The sequence below is a fragment of the Corvus hawaiiensis genome, chromosome 8, assembly GCF_020740725.1.
Source record: "Corvus hawaiiensis isolate bCorHaw1 chromosome 8, bCorHaw1.pri.cur, whole genome shotgun sequence".
In the NCBI taxonomy this organism is placed as follows: domain Eukaryota; kingdom Metazoa; phylum Chordata; class Aves; order Passeriformes; family Corvidae; genus Corvus; species Corvus hawaiiensis.
In genome coordinates this window covers 12,295,450-12,319,213 of record NC_063220.1, presented here as the reverse complement: position 1 = coordinate 12,319,213, position 23,764 = coordinate 12,295,450, and the positions used below count along the sequence as shown (strand labels likewise).

Sequence of the window (23,764 nt, the reverse complement as noted above, 5' to 3'; positions counted from 1 at the left end):
ATCATCAGTGCTGCAAGCTCCCAGTCCCCCAAGTGCTGAAGTTCACAACATATTTCTTCTCAGTGGCTAACAATGGAAAACAGGCATAGATCAGATACATCAGCACAAATTATTTTCCTTCTCCTTAGCTCACATGATGCAAGGCAAGTTTGATAAGGGTACTGAGACATTGCCATGGGCCAGGGAGGGCCCTATATTTTGTTGTGGCTGCCTTAGTTTTTTTTAGTTATTCTCTACTCTAGAATCTGCTGATCTCCAGAGCTGCCTTAGAACCTGCTGAGAAAAATCACTGGTAGATAGTGGTAAATAAACAGTTCAGCCTAATTCTGATCAGGCTGTGAGTCAGAAGTATCCAGCATGATAAAAAGACCTTTGCAGCCAATAGCCAGAAATGTGTCCACCACCCTGGGAGAGGCAACTGCAAAGAACAGAACAATGCCTCTACCTGGTCATACTGACTGTGGTTGCAAACAAAATGGGTAGCTGCACTTTTCATTTGTCATAGGTTTGTCATAAGAAGGTCAAATTCCCCATCCCTGATCTAGAGTAACTTAAGTCTCAATGAATTACATTAATGACTCAAGTGTTACCTAACAGTACAATGTGTACTTTTCCCCTAGATGCTGGTGGAAAATGGCACTTTGGGGTAGCTGCAGGTATGTACAATGATTAAGTAACCCCAAAACACTCCTGTCCCTCTTTCATTAACATCCTGGGTTCTTGCTTTTGTCCAGGAGCTGAGGGAAGCCAGGCTGTGATTAACTGTCCTGCCTGACAACCAACATCAGAGGGGACAGAGTTACAGAACAACTACCATTTGCCCACTGCAGATGTCTCACACAGGGTACATTCTGACAAATTTGACTTCAAGTGGTTCTGGTTTTTGTCCTCTCTACCATTAGTCTGATCTAAGTCTAAAAACAGAGCAAATTTATAAAACAAACAAATAAACAAAACAAAAACCAAATCCATTTTGCAGTTCAGTCTGGAGTCAAAATGAGCTGTCTGGCTGTATTAAGTTTCTAGATGGACCCACAGTGGTCTCTCATGAGTGCATTTAAGATCAGGAATTACAAGTGGAGCCACGGACTAGGATTTTCATGTGGGCACATTTCACATCAGGGCTTGTGCAGCTCTGAGTAGGCACACTTAAGATTTTTTTTTTTAAATATGTACAGTAGTTTCAGACAGCTGAAACTTTCAGGGTTGGGCCTGGGAACGTGTCACAACTACAGCAGTGGGGCAAGGCGTTGCCTGGAAAACTGGCAGAGAAGTAACTCATTGGAGAGAAGAGTTTGATTTCTCATAAATCATCCTTCTTGTCATGGAAGATTACTATTACTCTTGGAGGAAAACGGGTAGGAATTTCTTGCAACAAACAAGCGGAAGCCCTAGAAGTGAATGCCCATGTCGTTGTTTTCCCCCGGGAGCCGCGCGGGCGGCTGGGACCGCGCTCCCGCCAGCAGAGGGGGCCGGCAGCCGCGCTGAGCTCCGCGCTCTTGCATCATCCACTGACAACAAATACCCGCCGTGCCCTGTTGGTTTCGATTGAAGCTTCTTGGCTTTGCTTCTACCGACAATGACCAGGACAGCGAAATGGTCCTTCTGGAAAACAGCATAGAGACACTGACCTGGATATTGCCCTCTTTACAGCAGGAAACTAAGTAAGGGGAAATCTTCAAGGAGAACAAGAGGGTTTGTAAAACAGTTGCTAATTTTAAACTGCTTATTATGGAAAACATGCCTTTGAGGACTCAGGACTCTTCAAAGTCATTTCTGTGACTGATCTACAAATTACTCTCAGCTGTTGACTTTTCCTGACCGAAAGAACTTCCCAACTTTTCATGGATCACAGATGACTTTACCAGTGTGACAATGCACAAGAAGGGAACAAACTGGAGGCAGTCACTCAGTGCCTCTGTCAACTGTATAGAGGTTCTGGCCTTGATAGTGGCACAGTTATACAAAAAAAAAAAAAAAAAGGCTGTCAGGAGAACTAGCTGATTTATAAAATGAGCAAAGGAATGATTTGACTTTTAGAGAAATGATGTTTGTTAATTGGATAAAAGGTAATAAAACAATGTGATACACTAATTTGTTGCACTGAAACAGCTTCAGGCAAACAAACCCATATTAACCTGCATGCCCAGTAATAACCTTTTCTCCCAAGACCTTGTCTACAATTGTACCATTTCTTAAGATAGACTCGATATTGCCTCTGCCTTTTTTTTACTGCAGGATAACCATCATACACCAGGTCCTACAAGTGCTATTGTAGTTATGATAGTATAGGGATATGAGCGATTTCAGATTTTATGCCTTATGTTCCAGTCAGTCATTTATTCCGTACTAAAGCACGTTCTATCCCACAAATAGCTACGCTCCGGCAGCTAGTGATCCCTGCTGACACATTCTATCCCATGAATTGAAATACACTTTGTACAATGTACCCGTGTAATTAGCAGACATTCAAGTCAAGAACAAGTTGTCACTATGGCAATAAGACACAATAGGTTTGAGGGACAGGGATAACTCAGAAGCCACCTGAGGCACATTATCTGAAAAGAAGTAGACTTTGTTCAACTGAAATCCTTAACTACAAAGAAAAACCACCTGAGCTTAAAATCTACAGACAATATCTTCTGACTTAAGCAAGTTTTATTGTTGACTTAAAGGAGGCGGGGATTTCACCTTTCTGCACGGTCACTTTTGTGTCAACTCCCCTGTAGAAACTGAACCAGCAAGATTTGCTACTTCTCCAGAGTGCAAAGCAACAACTACTAGGTGGTGACCTGACTTCATTACATTTGGTTCCTCCCAAAATCCAAGTATTCTCAAAAGATACAGATCTAAGATAATGGCTGCTTATTTCAGATCAGAGAGGTTTGCTTCCTGCTGGGCACACCTGCTCTTTCTCTCTCCACGCTCACAGGAAGCTGCTCCTGCACTCATGCTTGTAGCTATACTGATTAGCTACACCAGCAACAGCTCGAGTTCAAGGGTAAGGACAAGCAGCATATCCAATACAGCAGGAGAAGGAGATATTGTCATCAATATATCTGCACCAGCTCATCAGAGCTTGATCACTCTGCTACTTACGCCTGGGTTTTCGACAGTCTTCTTTAATCACATCAAGGGTCACTTTAAACAGCTCCTTATCATGGTCAGTCACCTGAAGAAAAAAGAAGAAACTGGCCTTGCTGTTGAAAAACAATCCAGTGCCATGGTGTATTCTAAGCTAACGCTGTCACAACTACATTCTGCATTTTATGCTGCCTCCAAGACTAATAACGAACATCAGATCTTCAGGCATTACTTTTACTGCTATTAGCAGCATCCATGAGTTAGGTGAAGAACATGATACAACTAAGTCTGACCCAGAGGAGGGTGACTGACTCAGTAGTACACCAAGCTTGAACCCACTTCAATAAGGAGAACTGTCCAGGTCCCAGGTTTCAGTGAGCTCAGCTGGATCAGAGCGGTTTAGCAACCCAGTGAATACAGACAGAACTTGGAAAAACTTGGTGGGCGACACAGAGGTAGAATCAACAGTGAAGTAAGATGCAGATAAGACTTTTGAGTAAACTGAGAGCACCTGGATGTCCAGCTTCTCTTTCTGAAACTTTTCTACTATTTCTGCAATATTTTTACTGTCTTTACTGATTATGAAAGTCATACCACTGAACTTGTTTGCGACCACAGCTCAGTTCCTTACATGGTATAAGTCCTTGGAGCTACTACGTTTCTGGAAAACCACTCCTTTTTCTTGTAGCATCTTTATTGCTTCCTTAAAAACACTGTGAATCCTTTTGGAACTGGAGTTACTTTCTGACTTCACCTGGATGGGAAGAAAGGATTAAGCAAATGGTGAGAAATCTCAGCTCAGCCAAAGTTACCAGCAAAAGCTCCAGATGCTTTCAAGAGGAAGAGGACTTCAGGTCCTCTTTAAGATGAAATTTGTTACACATTTTTCTTCATTTAGTAATTCACAAGTCATATCTGTTATGTATGAAATAACCAATATCTCTGAGCTTTAAACAAAACCCAGACACCAGAAACTTGTGCCATTCTTAAGGAACCACAATCTCTAAACTGCCTTCTTTGTGATTAGTAGCTATTTGATGATGTACCAAGAACTCTTTTTTGGAATGGACTTGTGATGCTTGTGGATCATTTGACTTTTTTGTTAATCAAGCTTTGTTCACTTCCAGAGTTTTCCTGGTAATAAGGGTAGGAAGAGTTTTGTAGGATGATATTCAGAAGGAATCCAAGTGCTGAGGACTGGATTCCCATCTCCTGATTTCAGGGAAAGGAGAAAACTGACAAAACCAGTATTTGTTTCTTGCCCCCTTTGTTTCCAAATTTTTACCAACATTCTGGCCATGCTCTCAGGATTTTCTCCATAGCCTAATGAAATGAAAGGATAAAGAGCACGCAAGAAATTAAGACAGGTATATGAAATTAGGAAACAAAGGATTCAGATTTGAGGGTAGGTGGGAAATTAATTTCTTGTGAAAGGAGAACAGTGTGCCTGGAAGTCCATAACTGAGGTTATTTAGAACACAGGGTTCCACGTCTGGGACACATCTAACAGAGTAGGAAGGAAAGAAGGAAGGGGAGGGGAAAAAAAAGCCAACAGGGAAAAGCAAGGTTTGTTTGGAAGTAGAGCAGAGCTAAGACAGTGGAATGACAGCTAGGGAAGTAGAAGAAAATAATTAGTTGTGGAGAGGGGAAAGTATGGGTAGATAAGAGCAAGACTATGATTTACTCTTCTCCATCTGTCCTACTGTGGCCTTCAACCTCCCATTTATCTACAGAGACTGCTTTAGTTCCCCAGTAGCTGTTTTCTCATCTGTTGGGAGCACACTCTGCTCCCTGTGGTTTTCTTTGAGAAGGGAGCTAAACTGCTTCCCACAAACCAACATGTGATAACTAGAACCACACCAGAGCAACCAGAGCAAGATTTGCCAAGCCATTCCTTCAGCTATCAGCATAAATGCTCCCACCCTGTTCTGAACGAAAAGTATCAGACTTCACATATCCTACTTCACTCCCCAGACACAGCTCAGAAGCCCTGGGAGCAAAGCAGGCAATCACCATGCACTAGAAAGAATTCACATGAATATGCGAAACAGACACCACAGGAGCAAAGGAAGAATATCTTTTCACAAAACATTCATTCAATCCACTTGCAATTCTTAAGTGACACTCCAACAGCCTGGAAGCTGAGGTACCTAGGTGGGAATAGTTCAGGGATCCAAAAGGGATATTGGTGTTAGCATGCATCACAAGTTTCTGCATCCTGTTCCTCCAGGTCACCCCCAGTATTTCAACAGGCCATAATCACATCTCTCTGTCCCACAACGGCTAACTCTCTTTTTCCTCTCAAATCACCAGTAAAAAATAATTGCTGAATACTTCAAGATAATTAACACAGAACAATGGCTCTTATTCTCAGTTCAGTTTTCTCTGCTTCAGACTGAAGGATTCAGTGCCTGAACCTGGTCTGTCCTCCTGTCCACCACAGCCATCAATCTGGATAACAACAGAGTCTACTTCTAATTACAAACTTGGCCATACATCTGGACACCATTCCAGTCACAGCATTAATGCTACTATGGTATTTCTCTTCATTGTGCCTCTTCTGATGAACTGAAGAAACAACCATAAAATGCAGCAGGAAGGATTGAGTGAAGAGTGAATATTTGCTCAAGGAAAAACACATTCTTATAGCCATGTGTAAAATGAAGAGACTTTGCCTCTCACTCAAATGCAGTAATAAATCCTCAAGAATGTAAGAAGTTGCTAGCAAAGCAACCAACTCAAGCCTCTGATCAATTTTTAATGTGAAAGCAAGCATTTGGGGAGAAAAAAAGATAAAAATATTTCCAAAGAAGCACAATAATTATTCAGTTTGGCTTACCACTGAAATCCTGTCAGAAAAGGGAGATAATTAAAAACAGACTGTGTGTGAACTGACACACAGCTCAGCCTGGATGGATACTGAAACAGAATCACTAAGAATGCAAGTCAAGGCATCGACAGAGTGAAAGCAGTGAGGTCTTATAATAAGTAAGCAGCTGCTACAAATCAGCTCTTTCTCATATGTGCTGCAGAATCCACGGAAAAGGGCTCCATGGCAGAAGGACTGTTTCTGAAAAAAAAATTAGGGCTCCTGCCCACTTTAATAATATAATATTATATATGAATGTAATAATATTATACATTATTGGTGTTTAATATTACCATAAAATGACAGGAAAATTTTGGGGTTTTTTCCTAGTGTGCTCTAGAATATGCTTCCTCCTCCCCATTCCTCTGGGTAAAGCTGCAATTAAGTTTCTTTGTCAACACAGTCTAAAATTGCTTAGTCTGCTCTTTTGGTCCACTCAAAGTAACTCCAGCATCTCATCCTGCAAATTCGTAAGTCAATAGTTCTCCTCCCCAATACCTCTCACAATGTTCACACCTCCTTTTGCAAAGTGCCCTCCTTGGGCATGCCTTAGTTTCAGGGTGCACCATTTCAGGTTCTCTGAAGCAGTAACAGCTGGGTCTTCCCCCTCTCTTCCAAATCATATCCTTTTCAAATAAATTAAGCTGTACATCCAAACATAGGAGCATTTAAGAACCAGTCATCTCTTTTGCAAAACATGTGTGTGTGTGTACGTAACCTGAGACAGAAGCAGCTATTAAATAATAATTTTACTATCACTGCCCTTGCTCCCAAGACCAGCCAAGGGCTCTGCAGCAAAGCCAACAGAAGGATCTATGTATCCAGAATTAAGTTGGTACTTTAATCAATATATTCCATCCGATGGGTCTCACACAGTTTAGTGGGCTGGTGCTGTGCAACCAGTTATTCTCAGATATTTAAAACAAGACAAATTCTCTGTACAATCAATAATAGGTCAAAGAAATGAAGTAGTACAGGAATTAGTGAGTCTGTCCAAAACACTGGAAGTATGTAACCTTTGCCTCATAATGAGTCACACCCTGATGGTGTTAAAGTTTGCTGGTATAACCACGTGATTCTACTCATGGAATCGCCCTTTGCAGTTTCTCATGTAATGTTTAATCCTGGGTTTAGGCAGGTGACAATTTTAGTAATAGTGATCCTGGACATGTCAGTCCTGAAATCCTATAATAAGCTTTGCAATATACATATTTAAAGCAGCAGTGAAGCTTCCTCGAGAGGTGGAAAGACAAGCACACTGCATGAAGAACTTACAATGAACTGTGGTACACCTACAGTACAATGCACAGGGTAGGCACAGACAGTGTGAACAACACTGTAAAACTCCCTGCTTTAACTACTTGTTGTTGCTGACCTTGAGATAATATTCAAATCAAGAGAAGTACACTCCAGAGAGCACAACTCAAGTCACGTGTCCAAGGTAGTGACATTCACAAACTGGAATGGTAGCACTAAAATAGCACACGCTATAGCTTATGCATGGCAGAAGGGCAGAAAAACGGTTCAAGACTGGCTGGTTTAAAGCATTTAATCCAGCTGAGAAACGGGATGGATCCAGTTCACATGTAGCTTTCTTTAAAAAAGGAACCAAAGGCTTGTCCATTTGCCAAACATAATTGCCTAAGTCCAGCCAGTACACTCTGGAGGTTCTCTAAGCACAAAATTACATTTTCTTGTTTTACTTGTAGTCTTCCTTCTGGTACCCACCCCTCCAGCCTCAAAAGTAATTTGTTTTAAGGGATAGGGAAAAGGCTACAGCTTAGGGATAGATGGGGCACTGGTTATGCAAATTAAAGCTCCACTGGCTTTGAAACTCACAGAAGATTTGTTAATTTTTAACTATTTTTAAAAGTAGCTAAATTCTCTTCCTCATCATCTGTAGACTATAAAATTAAATTTTCCCTGGTATACATCTGAGAAGAGGAAGTTATTTCAGTTCTGCCATGTGCATCTGCTAGAGGGAAGTTTATTCCAGAGAGGCAGGCCAGGGCGGCATCAGGACTGGAATGAGGTATTGTAGGACACAAATGGGATGTAGACAGGGCTCAGCTACACAGTTAGGCTGAAAAGGAACACAGAGATGCTGCCTACCTCAAACTATCCCAGCTACCTCCTTCCATCTTCACCCTCTGCTCCACTCCACTGCAGTGACCCCACAGTAGCTCATCACCTCCCTGGAGAAAATATTCCATGGGGAGACACCCTCCCACTATGACGGACACTGCACAAGTACTTTAAAAGCTGGGAAAGAGAGGAAGGGGGTGCACCACCTCTTCTAGGATCACAGGGAAAGGAAAACAAAGGAAACAAATAGTTTAACAGCAACTGTGCTCTAGAACACTGGGATCAGGATAAAAAAATTAGCTATACATCCAAATAACTCATCCTTTTACATCCAGGAAAAGGGCAAGAAGGGAACAAGCATACATATTGTGGCATGGCCTAACTAGCTGAGTCGGCTCATGTAGCTCCTGCCTTGCCAAAAAGGCCTGAAATAACATTGTTCCACATCAGCAGCACCATTTATCCTCCTGGTTTGAGGGCAGTGCAGAACAAAAGACTACTGAAGAGAAAAGAAAGGAAGAGGGACAGAAATCAGATCTATTACACTTACTTTTGTGGATAGAACTGGGTACTTGACCCTTTGCCAATTATGAAAAGTGACACCTTCTAGAGAGGGAGTAGAGGAACAAGGAAATGCATTTCCAGAGCATTACTAGGCACTCCTCTTAAGGCATTTGTGCCTCTTGACAACCGTGGGTCCTTTCTTATGCAAGAACAGATAACCTTCTTTGCAAGAAATTAATAGTAAAGGACAATAGGGAGAACTGCAATTTCTAAATAAGCATCTGTGAGCCCAAATTCCTGGGACATACACTCACACCCTTGCATCGGGATCAGGAGCAACTATTAATTATTATGATAGCTCTTCATGACTGCTAGCAATACTGATGCTACATTGTTTTTCTTGGTTTGGGGTTTTTGAGTTGGTTATTTTTGGTTGGTTGGTGTTTTGTTTGGGTTGAGTTTTCTTGGGGTTTTTTTCAGTCTCTCTATGTTTATTCTGCACCAGTTCCTACTTTAAATGGCTTTGTAAATTATTTATCTTGATCTTTCTATAAATGCTGAAACTTTTAAGTTTCCAGTATTGGACACAATGGCCACAACTTCCTTTAATGTAAAGTGTTTGGGAACTTTTCATACTGTACCAGCTAGTTTAGAAGTACTGGGTGCCATGTTAGATAATCTACTATCAAACTTTTCTGTCTAAAATGAGAATAGATCCTGTTAGTATTAATATCCATGTTTGTTTTAAAGCAAACCTAAAAAAAAAGCCTTAAATAAAAACAAAAACCCCCCCCCAACCCAGCTATCAACAACAGCTATCACCAGCAGTTCAACAAGGCCAACAAGAAAAGAGCTACTTTTCATTACTATTTGACCTCATCTGCAAGGGACTGGTTTATGTGTTGTTTTGTTTGGGTTACTTAAGAATTAAACAAACATTAGAAGTCAACATAACACAGCACTTAACATTACAGTGCACATCAAAATCAGGCAGTGAAAAAGACTGCCAGGGATTTATTCCTCTACAGAAAACCAAAAAGTAAACAAGTGAATCACAACACTCCATCTTAAGTTTCAGTTGCCACTGCTTTCATGGTAAAAGATGTAACTGTTAGTTTTGCAGAAATTTATTGCTTCATACCTGTTGAGAATCTGGTTTGTAATTTATCCAACTAATACAGTAATATAAAGCTATTTTAAAAAACGGGTTTTGTTCTGTTTCCCATTCTGCAGCTGATCAAGAGGTTACTAACTCATTGGAAAGTTTCTGAATAGTTTGGTTACATGCAACTGCCTGTAAACTGATTTCAGATTAATCCCACCTTCTCATCCTTTCAATCATGGTCTTTCACAAGTAGGGACTTCCAATGTGAGAAACATGTAGCAGGGAGCACTGTTCATCCACTCACCATAACCTCCCCTTGAAAGCTGCATGTCTATTAATATATTGACCTCCAAACGAGAAACAAGACAAAAACTTTGTGCTCCCTTCTCCTGATCAGATTCAGGATCTCAAACATCTGTCCCAAAGAACTCAAGCACCTTAAAGGGATCTCTTTTCCTGACACTGTTACTATTTACAAATCTAAATAAGGTAATGGCTGTTGCAGGCTGTAAGATTGCTCAGCCCTAACACAAGATTACCCCTAATAACTGAATGTTCTTACATGACTTTTTTCAGCCCAGTTTTATATGTCTAAAGTAACAAGATTTCCTTAAGCTCTGTAAATAATTTATGCATAAAGCTAAAGCACTAGTGGATTTTGAATCCTCTGAAGACACCAGTTTCTTATCTACTTATGCTTAAAAAAAGTACACAGTCTTATTTCCCCCCACTAAAAGCTTGGAACAGGTGCATTCACTCACCTCCTCACAGCTGGGGCTGGGTAGATGCACACCAGCCAGAGACACCAGAGAATCAACAGTCTCCAGCTCCTGCTGGTAAAAGGTCTGAATTTTGTTTTCTAATAGAAAGCCTTGCACTTTCTCATGCAGCATATGGATTGAGAAACTCTGACCCTCCAGGCCACTACAAGGATACACAGAACATGTCAAAAGGCAAGAAATCGGTTTTAGAATAATTACATAGTCAGTCCACTAGACTGGTTTCAAAGGTCAAAAGATGTTTTACTGTCCTGAAAGAATTTCAATTTAAAACCTTAATTAAAACAGAACATTTTTACATGTATAAATGTTAAACTGTTCTTCTTCAATCATTTGCTGTTACAGTTTTGTGGATTTAAGATCTGCAGTCTCTGAAACTGTGGCATTTAAGTAAAACCTTATAAAATGAAGGCCTTGTTGCCTTTGTAAAATTATGGCTCAGGCCTGTTACTTTGGCTAGAGAAGGACTGTGAGGAAAGTCCATGAGAAGAAAAACAATTAGTTTTTGCCCATGAGAATGTAAGTATCACCAGAAGCAAGAAAGTTAAACAGTAGAAGGAGAAAACAGCAACATATCTGCACCTGTTATTTTTCTGAATGCTTGAATGCTTATGCTATAGGTAGCCAATGGTAGTATGTTGTAGTTAATAATAGCCAATGAGTCTATTGTAGTAGTTTAGCAGCCAATGAATCTGTAACATGAATGGTAACATACAAAAGGTGTATAAAAGAGGCTGATTTGTTTAATAAATGGCTTTTTGGCCCTTGAAAGAGGCACTGTCTGTGTGTGTCGTGACTGCCCCGACAGCCATATGAAACCACACTCCATGCACCAGGCCTCCCAATAAGCATCCAGCTACCCTGACACTGAGTACAGGAGTGGGTGTTTGACTCAGTTTACTGAGGTTATGTATTTGTGATTTGACAATGACAAGGGCAGGAGAGCATTTCAGTGAAATAGCTCCTTAACCTTACAGATAAAACAACATCAGGCAAGGATATTTCTCCATCCTCTCTGCTGACCTCAGCCCCAAATCTTGCTCAAAATCCTATCTTTTTTCACTAGGTATCTGTACACAGTATTTTACTTCCTTCCTAATACTCACTTTAGTTCAGCATTATATTTCTTTCCTCAGATCATGGACAGGTATCTCATCTGTATGGATCACCAATTATTTGGGAGAAAAGCAGACTGCTACTGTATATTTATGCAGTCTAAATCACAGGCCCTGTTTTATTTTTTTCCAGAGTTACTACAACAACAAGTAAACAATCGCAATATCCCACACTTTTCCCCAGGACCAGCAGTCTGGATACTGCATTTACCTCTGTATTTCTTCAGGGCCCTTGAAAGGTTTGTCATAAACTTCTCTATAGAGACAGGGGAGCTCCAGCATTCTTGAAATCTGGACATCACACACAGGATCATCCACTTTATCTGGAGAGGCAATGACAACATGTAGACTTGGCCAGGACTGCCATACAATTTTTTAAGCAAGCAAACCTGAGGCAGCTCTACAGAGCTTCATAGCCAGTATTAAATTGGCAAATTTTGTTCACTGTGGTTTTTATAAAAACAAAACCACAAAGGCCAATCCCTCTTTTACAGTTTACAAGGAGGTAAAACAGCCTGTTGTGGTGCATTACAGATTATGCTTCTGTCTGACAACTTATTTAAACAGAATTTATGATCTCTATTTTACCTTTCAGCAGTCTTTAGCCATTAAATGCAGTTAACACATAGTAAGGAGCTTTATTTGGGCCAAAGTGAAAGCAATTTAGAGGCTACTTGAATTGCATGGCTCTCTTTGGTATTATTACTTACCCATGAATGGGTTGTATGTACTCATAAATCTTCTGTCTACAAAGGAGGGCTGAACTCCTTTTCAAATTGTAGCTAGAGCTGAAAAATCTATACTTTTTATCTGACTTACACAGAGTTTTTAAAAGACAGGCTTTTCTTCAGTATAATTTCAGTATTATCTCTGAAAGATCTCACGGGGGAAAACCAGCTCTTACACAACAGCACAGACACGGAACTGAGAAGAAGTTATGTAACTGGAAGCTCCTAGAGCATAAGCAGTGGGCTGCAGAGCCCTGCTGCCCAAAGAGCTGTCAGACACACAGGCAGCACCTGCATGCAGAGCTGTGCCTGAGGAAAACTTCTCCCTCATCCTGCAGAGCCAGGGAGCTTAGGAGAAACCAGGCTTCAGTGGGACACTGCCCATCTGCTGCTGCCTGCCCTAGGAATGGATTGTACAGGCTGTGACAAACAGCAGCCACTTCTCCAAAGCCCCCAGAGCCCTTGGTGAAGTGGGACACAGAAGGGCACCAGCTCCCTTCCCATGGGCTTTGGCTGCTCCACTTCAACACAGAGAAATCTGAAGAGCAAATCACTCTTGCAGACATCCAACCACAGTATCTGCACAGTATTCTTGTATGCATGCTAATCAGCTTCTACAGTTTTTCCAGGAATGCCTCGTTTACAGGCAATCTAATCTCACACATTACATAGTGTGTCTTCCAGCCTTATGCTGCTACAATTGAAATAAAGATATACAGATGAAAATCCTTAGAAAAATGAGATGCCAGAAAATAAAGTGGAAAATATCCAATTAATTACATACAGCTCAGATATTTTCACAGATTCAGACATCTTAGTTACACATGTCCAGATTCAAATCACTCACAAAAACATGAAGCCTGAATTTCTCTTTGCTGCCTATAGGTTCGGATGTGACCTCTGACCCTGACAACATCCCCAATCTCCAGCTTGGTTTTCTGGCTCACTATTTCTTGAAGTTTCTTCATCTGTTCAAACACAGTGAGACTGCTGGGTGTGCTTGGATGACCTGCAAGAAGTGAGGGAAAGGGAGTCAGACATTAAAGTCAATGCATTAATTGTCCTTTTGCATTCATCCACCTAAGCAGCACAGGAGTCATATTACTAAAAAAGGGTAAGGTCCCAGGCACCATGTATCCTGGGTAGCAAAACTTCTGGGTGACAAAGTTAGTTTACAGTATTATATTTACTTAAATAGTTCACGTGGGGAAAATATAAAAGAGAGGAGATACTGATTTACCACTGAAAATGTCATAGATGGGTTGGAAAATTGAAACAAATTTGAAATGGTTTTTGTTGTTTTTTGGTTTTGTCATGCTAAGATGGACGAGAGGAGAAAAGAAAAGTCAGCTGAACTTTTTATATAAAAGAAGAATGAGTCATCTGAGGTGGGGCCAAAGCATTCATGTGATGCAATTTGATGTCTACACTGAGGTGAATGCAACTGAGGTGAATGCAACTTGACAGAACTTGACATTTACATAACACAGCTTTGCAGGACAGTAAATCCTTCATAACTTAAAACCTGATTAATGCTCCAAACATCCCTGATCAAAATTACAAAAGGCTGGAAGAAAGTTTCCTGTGCTCCCTAAGAGCTTTCTTTAGCAGGTACAAATGAATCCATCTCCATTATTAGCATTGTGTCCATCCAAGCACTACTGATGTATGTGTAAAACAGGAATACAAGGCTGAAAAGCATTCTTGGCTTTCATTCTATTTGAAGCAGTATTGCATGCAATTCCTTTTAATGCATCTGAGTTCCTCATTTAAGTTCCTCAAAACTGATTTGATTGTGCGTCTCCTTTTTTTCCTGAGAGCTGTGCCAGATCATCACCTCTCCAAAGTCAGAGCTGTCTTCTACATTCCAGTTGGGACCATTTGTACCACCTGTCATATCATTGTTCAATATAAGTATCAATTATCTGTCTGTATAAATGGGCTTGTTCCACAGATATCAGAGTTTTTAACTTTTACATCAAGCTTTCCTTTCTTCATTCTATTAATATGTATCCCTAACACTGCAGATGACACTAGTAAGATTTATTTCAGTAGGATTTGATCAGCTCCATATTAGGGTTGTCAATCCACAACATGGGCTTCCAGGAAGATCCAAAGTAGAAAGAATTCTGTACTTTGATCTACAAGAAACAGTGGGAGAGAAAAAGCAAAGAGACAGCCAGACACTAGTGAGTTGTTCTGTTAGTGAGTGCAATAATACATTCATTTCAAATGCACAACTACTGCACACTTCGTACTTGCCCAAATTGTAAAAGACTGCTGGCATCCTCCTACTGTGTTTGAAGCTGCTTTCAAATTCATTGCTCACAGAGTCTGTATGAGCAGAATATGAATACAAACAAAGTGAGGATAAATCCTGAAACCACTATCACAAGGGCAGGTCAATGGACTGACTTTGGAAACAGAAGTTGTGGCACATTTCCAGCCTAGCTCCTTACTAGATGAAGTCACAGAAAGAACTTTAAGAGGCAAATTCTCTGAACAATGTCACAGCATAGAACTGAAATATCATATTACTCAAATAAGTAAAAGGCAGGGATAGGACATAATGTAATGGTTTTATTGGCATCACCATTGAACACAACACAAAAACTAATAGAAAATTCCCAAAATGGCCCAGGCTGTATGATGTGGTGGTTTAAAAAAAAAAAAAAAAATTGAACAGTCGAATTTGCTCTTCTGCAAGTTTGATCACTTACTAAATTATGTAAAACAGACATAAGTAAAAACATACAGCCAAAAGAGGAATTATTTATTTGATAAATTACCTGATAAAGGTGTTTCTGCTACCATGGGATTTTTCCAGCAGACACAATTTATAACTCCAGTACTATCATCCACTGCAAAAAAAATTGCAAGAATTACAGAATAGGAAAGCAGGTAGTCATGTTCCAAGAAGTGAAGGTACATAAATATGTAGGGAGTTAACTGCCAAGGATATTTCATTCCAACCAGTCTGAAAGGGAAAGTGGGTGTCCAAACCCTACTTACATATCTGAAATAATTTCCACAATTTCAGACATGGAAGTAGCTTAGCACCAGATGTGCTTATGTGCATAGTCAGCAAAGTAACATGTATATTCTCAAAGAAAGATCAAGCACTAATGTAAATGATGAGACTTCAGTACATATATTGGATACTAAGGGGTTTCAATCTTGTTGACAAGGTCCGAAGAAGAATCAGTATTGAAAGCTGAAGTCAGACAAATTGAAACAGGAAACCAGGCACAAACCACAGAAGCATTACCGTTACAGTGAGGAAACAGCACTTCAACATTCGGGGGTACAACCATGTAAATAAACCAGGAGTGCTGCTACCTGCAGCTGCTTTGGTTTCCATGCCAATATTGTGCCCAGAGCCTCTGGCCTTTCCCGTATAAGATGATGTCCAGTGAGCAGAAAGGCAGCTCCTCTAGGCAGGAAGGACAGAAGACAGTACATGCTTGTGGTTCTGCTCTAAGCCAGGAATTCCCAACTTAAGATGTAGGTGCTGGTGGCATGCATGCCACTTCCGCTGCTCAACACCTTCTCCTGAGCATGGAGTTGTTTTTCCTGTTTTGCCAGTATCCAATGAAAATAAGTTTTACGATTTCTGCTCCAGGCACTGCGTTATCGATGACAGCAGAAAAAGAGAAAACTCAAAGGAAACTAAAAACTGTCAGAAGAATCAATTTTCTGTAGATCAAGGGACTGTATATATATAGACAGCCTGTGCAACAAACACTAACTAGAAAGGCACTAAATGTCTGTCAAGGATCATCCAGCCAATGCTTCAAGCACCTTGCTTCTTTAATGTAACATCTCCAAGACTGAGATTCTACTCCTCACAAATGGAAACATGCAATTTTCTTCTGCTCCTTAAACTAGATCCATGACTAAAAAAGTAACAGCAATGTTTACCAGGAAGGTGCTGATTGGTACCTGCAGTCATTTCCTCTGGGAACCATAACATCAAAGCAAAATGCCTTTGCATCGTCTCACGTGTTTTAAAACAATCTCCCTATTTGGGGGGTCTAATTTCAAATCATTGTCTTGCCTTCCTGTTTCTGAGTAGTTTAGCTGCACATTCCTATTAGCAAACCTACAGCATTTTTAAGATGCAGGCAATTCCAAATTCCATCACAAAGCTATGCTCCTCTCTGCTATCTCTGTTTTGAGCTGCTGTGTCTGCAACTATTTCTGCAGCTTTAATTTTGTACCAGAGCACAGATAACGATCTGCTGGTAGGATTTCCTCTCCTTGGTACAGACAGACAGCAACTATTTTAGTAGGAGTCAGAACCCTCATAAACCATGCCAAGCCATCCATGCAAGCCAGCAATGGCAACGAGAAGCAGGGCAGATGACATTTCACTCTTGCATTCCCACAGCTCCTAGATGTTCCAGCTTGCACCAACTCAGACAGACAGGCTTCCCAAGAAGGGCTTGGAAACAAACCAAACAAGACTGAAGGACTGGGAGGCCAGACTTCACCTCCTCAATGTAACAGCTGAAGACAGAGTCCTGGAGAGACTGACCTGTACTTGACCACACAAGGAAACTGGTAGCAGAGCAAGGTTCTGAAACAAATTTTTCAATTTCATAGATGAAAGCTTTGAGCAAAAAGACAAGCAACTCCTGAAGTGCAGATGAATGAGAACTCTTGCAATTGTATGCTAATGAGACAAGAGAATGTTAATCTATTTTAAATGCACTCAAGGGGTCTACAAACTTTTGAAAACTTCCTGTGCTCCCCGTGCCGCCCTTCCTCATCTCTTTGGATTTAAACTTTTGTTTATTTGGGTTTTCTGTGGGTTTACTTTTTGTTTGTTTGTTGGGGTTTTTTTCCTGGTTTTTGTTTGTTTGGCTTTGGTTTCTTTGATTCTTGCTTAATTATTTGAAGGGTAGCTCAAAGCTATCTGTTAAATGAGACAATTGTGTTAATTTTTATTTCTTTATGACAAAAAGGGTATGGCTCTTGTCAGGCCTGCATGAACCTACTGAGATGCTAGTGATTTTTTTTACATTTGATTTTAAGGCAACTGCCTTTCAACCTTTCAAATCAGTTTTCGAGTACAAATAAAACCACATGTGATGTTTGGTTTTGTTAAAAAGGAAAGGAGAAAAAAAGAGGTCAGAAAGGTGCATTAGCTAAAATATGAGCTTGATCAAAGGTACATTTTAATTAGATATCTTTCTCCTAACTTATTATAAAAATAACAATAAACAATCAAATCAAAGTGTCGAAATCAGGTTTTACAGCTGTAATTTTTATTTTTTAAGCCAGGAAAGAGTCAATGAACTCCTTTTTACAGTTATGATTTTGTCACCAGTTCTGGCTGTAGTTTTCAGCAGAGGACCTAAGATTCTTTAAAGTGAGTGGTGTGTATTCTGAAGCAGACAGAAAGGAAATGGAGGGGGGGGGGGGGATCATGCCAGCGACACAAAGACATTTCAGTTCCGTATCAGAGGTAAAGTACAAAGGGGGAACTGCTTTGTAAGTCACTTTTAAGCAGATGGAAAGTGAGCAAGTCCCGAGCAGTGTGTGGCACTGCAACTGATGCAACCCCTGTGACTCACCAGAGTCTGTTGAACTGAGAGATGCAAGAAGTTACAAGCAGGAAACTGTCTAAGAAGTTACAATTTTGCACTGGTGGAGTCGGCCTGCCTGAAAGGGAGGGCAAGCTGGGGAGGGGCACCCTGGCAGGTAGCCTGAAAACTCAAACCAGGAACTGCTGGAACAAAGAGTGGAATTGGACCTGAAAGGACAGCAGGAAGCCAGGCTCACTGTGAGCTGCACTTGAAGGCTGGCTGATCTAAGGCCTTAATTCCATTACTCTGCAGTTTCTTCTTCTTTCTATTCCTCCACTTTCTGCCTCAGTCAAACATTTTCAACAGGTTTAGTTGTTAAACTGATGCTGAGAGCAGCATGGAAAACCCTTGCCCATGGAATCGGTTTTGTCTTGGTCATTTTGGTTCTGTCTTCCTCTGTTCTCTTGAAGTGATAAATGCATTTGCAGTCAATGCCACTCTGCAGCAGTTTGATGCTGGGGAACCTGGGACCTGGTTAAGTTGTCAGCTGTATCTTCACAGCAGTCCCGAGGGTCAAGGAACTGCAGCTGACTCAGTTTTACAAGGAAGGGAATTGGGAAGGAGACTTACCTCCACCAGGTGAAAATCCATGGCAGAGGAAGGCACTGGGCATAAGGGCTTCAATAGGATCTGTACATTTGGCTCCCCCTTCCTACTGTGAGGTGACCTTCCCCCACCTTTTGAAACTTGCCACATCACCACTGCTCCACTCTGCTTTTTCTCCAGATGTAAAAGACAGCTGAACAAAATGACAATCAGATGTTTCCATATTAATAAAATTGAATACTGGGAAAAGCAATAGGGAGGAGACAACTCCCAGCTGGTGTTGGCAAGGACTGGTACTATGATGCTTGAGTTAATTTGTTAAGACTCTTGTGCATCAAAACATAAACAAGCTCCTGACTGTTATTAGAAGTTTGGTCCAAGAAATGACAAGACATACAAAAATTCAGAAGGGATTTCTAAGGTTCAAATATGGAAGAAGTGATTTCCCATTTGTGGGCACCATTAAATCTGTTTGCATCTGATCAAAAGAACTGCATATATAGGAGGGGAAAGTGGTAGAGTCCAGTGACAAAGCAACAACCAAAATTAAGATTTGCTACATGACCCCAAATGAATCAATTACTCTGTGTTAACTATTTAATTCTCTATTTTTGAAGCGGAGATAAACAGTAGCTTCCCTACATTTGCCAAGTAATCTCAGCTGCAGATACACATTTTATTAGGATAAGAGCACATTTGTTTCAATAATAGACAATGATCAAACAAGGAAACCTTTCAGTTCTAGCAGTAACTAAGACAGAAGGCTGGTAAGTGCAAGAAGAAGGAAAGAAATAAATTTTCCTTACCTCCATAATTATAAAAGGCCTCTCGCTCCTTCGTTTGAACCACTATCCCAACAACATCCACCTGTCTTACTGGATGTCCATTATAAAAGAATATACCTGGGCACAAAACATTCTTGATTAGTGTAACTATTTCTTTCAACACCCTACCCTACATAGTCACATTTGTCAGTAAAAAACTCACTTTCTTACATATTTAATATATCTTAAATTATACAATGCCTACACAGGAAAAAAACCCTAAATCACTGGTGACTAGGAACACTAAAAGGAGAAAGTATCAGCTCTACTTAGGATACCAAAAGCTTGCTTTTGTAGGGTGCCATAACCTTATTAACCTCTTGCTTTCTTGCACGTTTGGATCTGAAAAACAGTTTGTTTGCTGCAGGCATTAGGGGGGGGTTGTTTGTTTGTTTTGTTGCTTTATTTGGGTTTTTGTTTTGCTTTGCTTTGTTGTTTGGTTTTGGGTTTTTTTATATCTTCATAAGGCTTCAGAATAAATAATAGAACACAAAGGAAGCAGTTTGAGCTTCTCACAATGCAGCTGTTACTGATTAAGGCAGAGCCTCCAAAAGGAAAACTAACATAATTCTGTCTTTCATTTCTAGAAGAACAGGAGCCATGGGGGCAGGGGGAGAGCAACAGCCCTCTCAGATTGCAGAGTACACTACTGCAGTCATTGTGGACTGCATCCTGAACTTCAGTTTCTGAAAACACACATTCTAAAAACATCCCTTCAAAGCTATTTCTGCGCATCTATAAAGATAACTTGAATAACACTTAGAAACATGTCCAGGAAACAGTGAGAAATCAGAGCTCAGTGGACTCTGACAGCACAGAGGTTGCCTCCCTCCGTAATCCCTTTCAAGAGAGTGACAAATGTTGTTAACAAACACTAATGTAAACATCATACACTGAGGCTTCACAGTCCACCAGCAGGAGGAAAATAGGGCAATAAGCTCCAAATATACCCTGGGCTGGCTAGTTTTCAGTGAATGTGTTTTCTTCAGTTTTCAAATACTGCTGCTTTACTGAAATAAGCCATCTGGGATGTTCAATAACTGTCTTCTGAAAACTAGATAACTCGAGGGACTCAGAAGGGAACATTTGGCTCCATACACTGTGGCAAGTGTTATTCTTACAAAGGGAGGGAGAAACATGGCAGCAAGGGAGTCAGAAAAATGTTCTGTACAAAAAAAAAAACCAAAACCAAAATCCAAAAATAACTTGTCCTACATAGCTAGCAGCCTTAAATGAGCCTGGAATTAACTTTCTTCACGCAAGACAGAGAGAAAACACCAAAGTTTCAGAAGAAATCAGAGGTGATCAGCCAAGCAGCTCATAAACAGAAGTTTTGCTCATGAAAATCCACTGCAATGTTTTGAGGATGCATCTATGGCTATCATCTCAGATCTGGCTATACTCATCATGCAGTCACTGGTCAGGTCTGGCACAGAGAATGTTTAGCAGGTCTGTCCACTTGCCTCTCCTTCCATTTACCAGGGCACAGATAAACACTGCTATACAAACCCCCAGTGGAGATGCTCCCAGTGTATGCAGTCATTCACTGAATCTTACAACATCTCTGTAAAAGGTCTGGGCTAGTTTCAGGGTAAGTCTGTAGAGCAGAGACTCCAAGCTCCTGATTATGCAAACAAGCAACATGTCATTATGTTCGTTTCCCAGTTAGTAAGCTGAGTTTTGGTGGATGACAGAGACCAAATAAAACTGGTTCTCTCCATCCCCATAAATTCACATAGAACTCCACCCTTACTCTCCGAGAAACTACCCAAATTAATTTGAAGAATGAAATTATATTTGACCTATTAAAAGTTGTTGGACTTGACTTCAAGGTGTAAATTACTTCTTTGGCAGTTTATTTGTTCAAATTAAGTCCATATTGGTAGCAATAAAAATATTTTAAATATTTGAAGCTATGGACAAACATATTCAGTGAGGTTCCTAGTACCCCAGTAAACAACACACAGAGCAATATGCCATTGCCACAACAGCCACAGCAGTGCTACAGGGGGCTATAGATAGAGAGCTCTCTAGGGCAAGTGCTGGTCATGTCTGTACCAGCATTACTGTGCTGTTTGCCATTGCTTTAATTATTATTACCTCCTTTTATGCTATTTGCAGCTTCCTTTGCTCGTTGATAAGCTGTCACAAAGCAGTGGTGCATGATAACTCTGAGAAAAGCTCATTTCCATGATATGATTATGTGTTACAACTGAGTTTGACACCCACTCTCATTGCAAGGCTGCTAAGACAACACAATTGCTGTTTTTATCTGGGAGGTTTTCCAGCCTTCGTGTCACCATTTATAGCAGCAGAGTAATTGGCCAGGTTTACTGCTTCCCTGTGTGTTGTTTTAAGGGATTAGTCACTGTGGCATCAAATCCTAATGCTTAAAAATGGAAAGAAAAAAACTCATTAGGTCATTCAGTCCATTTCCTCAGGGCCAATACAAGACCATTTTGTACAGTAAATTCCTGGCAATCTGTACAGTCAGGATATAAACAATCCCAGTGAAGGGCATCCCACCTTTTTCCTGGGAAGGCTGTGCCATGGTCTAACAGATGTCATTCTAGGGATGTTTTTCCTGACATTCAGTCTGTTTCTTTCCATTCTTCCTAGTTACAACTTTTTGTTTTGCACTCATTCATTCTTAATTACCATTACTTAATGACTGATTTATAGCCAATCATATACTTAGCTTCAGCTGGTCTTTAAAAGCCCATTAAAGGCAGGAAGCATTGACAACAAACACCTACATTCTTCCTTCCCCAAAAGGTATTAATTTTAGTGTTTTTGTTGTGCTGTCATTTGTTGCCAATAAATAAGATAGGCTGAAAAACGTCTGGTTTGGTATATACACAGCACCAGGAAAATAAACAAAATTCAGGATGCTGGTTCTAGGAAATTACATTTTATTTGAAGTTTGGTTTAGAAAATGATACAGAATTACAAGCAAGCTTAAATGTGCAGAATGCCAGATGCACAGGAAGTGGAGAAAGCTCAAACATACCAACGTAAAGGCTGATATCTTGACATGACAGATACCACATCCTTAGGATCATCTTAAAAAAACCCAAAGGTAATAACAAAACTGAAAAAGTTCCTGAAGCAGAAGCCAAGTCAGTTAAGTAAAAGAACAGGAAGAGAAGTAAGAAGAGAAATTCAGGTAATTTAGAGATAAAAAAAGAGAGCAGGACTGTACCTTCTAGGACTGCTCCTGCTATCATGAAACGTTTGTTGGTGTTTATAAGGTTAATTATTCTGAATATATTTTCACATGTGTATGTACTAATGCTCAAGTCCAAACCACAATCCAATTCTGCTGGCATTGAATTGTGTTGTATTTTGTTTGAAAACAATAAAAATATCTGTAACTGAGGAAGAACAGTTTTTACCAGATGCATTTCCTACACCAGTACTACTAGAAGACAGTTTAAAAAGGCCTCTAAATAAAACTTACTGTAGGACAAACATGAGCAACAGTCTGTAGCCTAATTCTTGCAATGGATTTAAGACAAAAGTCTCCCACCACGTTAAATAACGAAGATATAGGTATATTGCTATTTGTGGTTTGTGAAGTCCCTATGTACATAAACATGGTTGTGAGAAGAGCAAAAAGACCATCAGTCCTCTGTTTCTGCAAAAATAGCACTGCTGTTATCCTTGCTGTTAAAGAAAACTGAAGAAGAATAACAAAACCTACAAGGCAAATCATATTCAAAGAGCCAAACAGAGGCGCTCTGTGTCTGTGGACAGAAAAAAAAAACCGAAACACCAAAACCAAACCAAAGACACACACTCTGCTTAGGGTTTACTGCTTTTCCTCATTAATTCTAAGTTCTGTGGGTTCCTCTCTGATAATCTTGCACCTTGTCAAGCTTCAGTTGGGAGTAATGAACTCTTCCACAGCAGAAGACCCACTGCAGTCTATTTAAAGTCTGTGTAGTGAAAACAGCAATTCAAGGTCAGAGCTGTGCTGCTTCAGCCAATGCTCACATGTGGCTGCAGACCAGCAGGACACAGACTGCAAAGCAGACATTGCCAGCAGTTGCTCAGAAAGAAAAGGTGCAGGGTAACATCCAGCATGGAGGCCAGAATTTATAAGGTTGTTGCAATGTATGAAGAATGACATCTATCTATCATATCTAGAAATAGGAGACAAAACCTCAAAACTTGTATCTGTTTTATAATGTATTAATATCCATAGGAAAAAGCAAAATCACACATCCAGCAATGTCATCCATCTGTCAAAATTTTGCAAAAAATGTAGAGCCAGTGGAGAGATACAACACGTATGGCCAGAAAGGAGCAGCATTTTCTAGAATTAACTTTATCAGAATATAACAAGCACTACCACACAGAGGATACACAACATTACCTTAACATAAAAGAGGTTTTGGAGAGAAAGAAAAGCCATTTTAACAAATATACCTTATTTTCCACATACATTTTACATACAACCTGTTGTTCTTAGAACTGTTAAAAGATACTAATGTCACTTAGCTTAAGCATATGGAAAACTACTGATGTTCGT

General features: G+C 40.2%; 1 protein-coding gene across 6 annotated transcripts in view; it reads right to left on the bottom strand.

Annotated features, from left to right (window-relative positions):
* The window catches only part of STN1 (STN1 subunit of CST complex), a 47,010-nt gene that overhangs the window by 7,543 nt on the left and 15,703 nt on the right, over positions 1-23,764 (bottom strand). For 5 of the 6 annotated variants that reach the window (XM_048311167.1, XM_048311166.1, XM_048311169.1 and 2 more), the window contains 7 exons: positions 19,213-19,308; positions 15,059-15,130; positions 13,117-13,278; positions 11,753-11,864; positions 10,409-10,571; positions 3,716-3,838; positions 3,100-3,172 (listed from right to left, as the gene is read on the bottom strand). In XM_048311167.1, the coding sequence (XP_048167124.1) occupies positions 3,100-3,172; positions 3,716-3,838; positions 10,409-10,571; positions 11,753-11,864; positions 13,117-13,278; positions 15,059-15,130; positions 19,213-19,308 (801 nt within the window). Of the gene's footprint in view, positions 1-3,099; positions 3,173-3,715; positions 3,839-10,408; positions 10,572-11,752; positions 11,865-13,116; positions 13,279-15,058; positions 15,131-18,430; positions 18,600-19,212; positions 19,309-23,764 lie in introns of those variants that run through there. The other variant, XM_048311171.1, reaches the window with a different exon arrangement.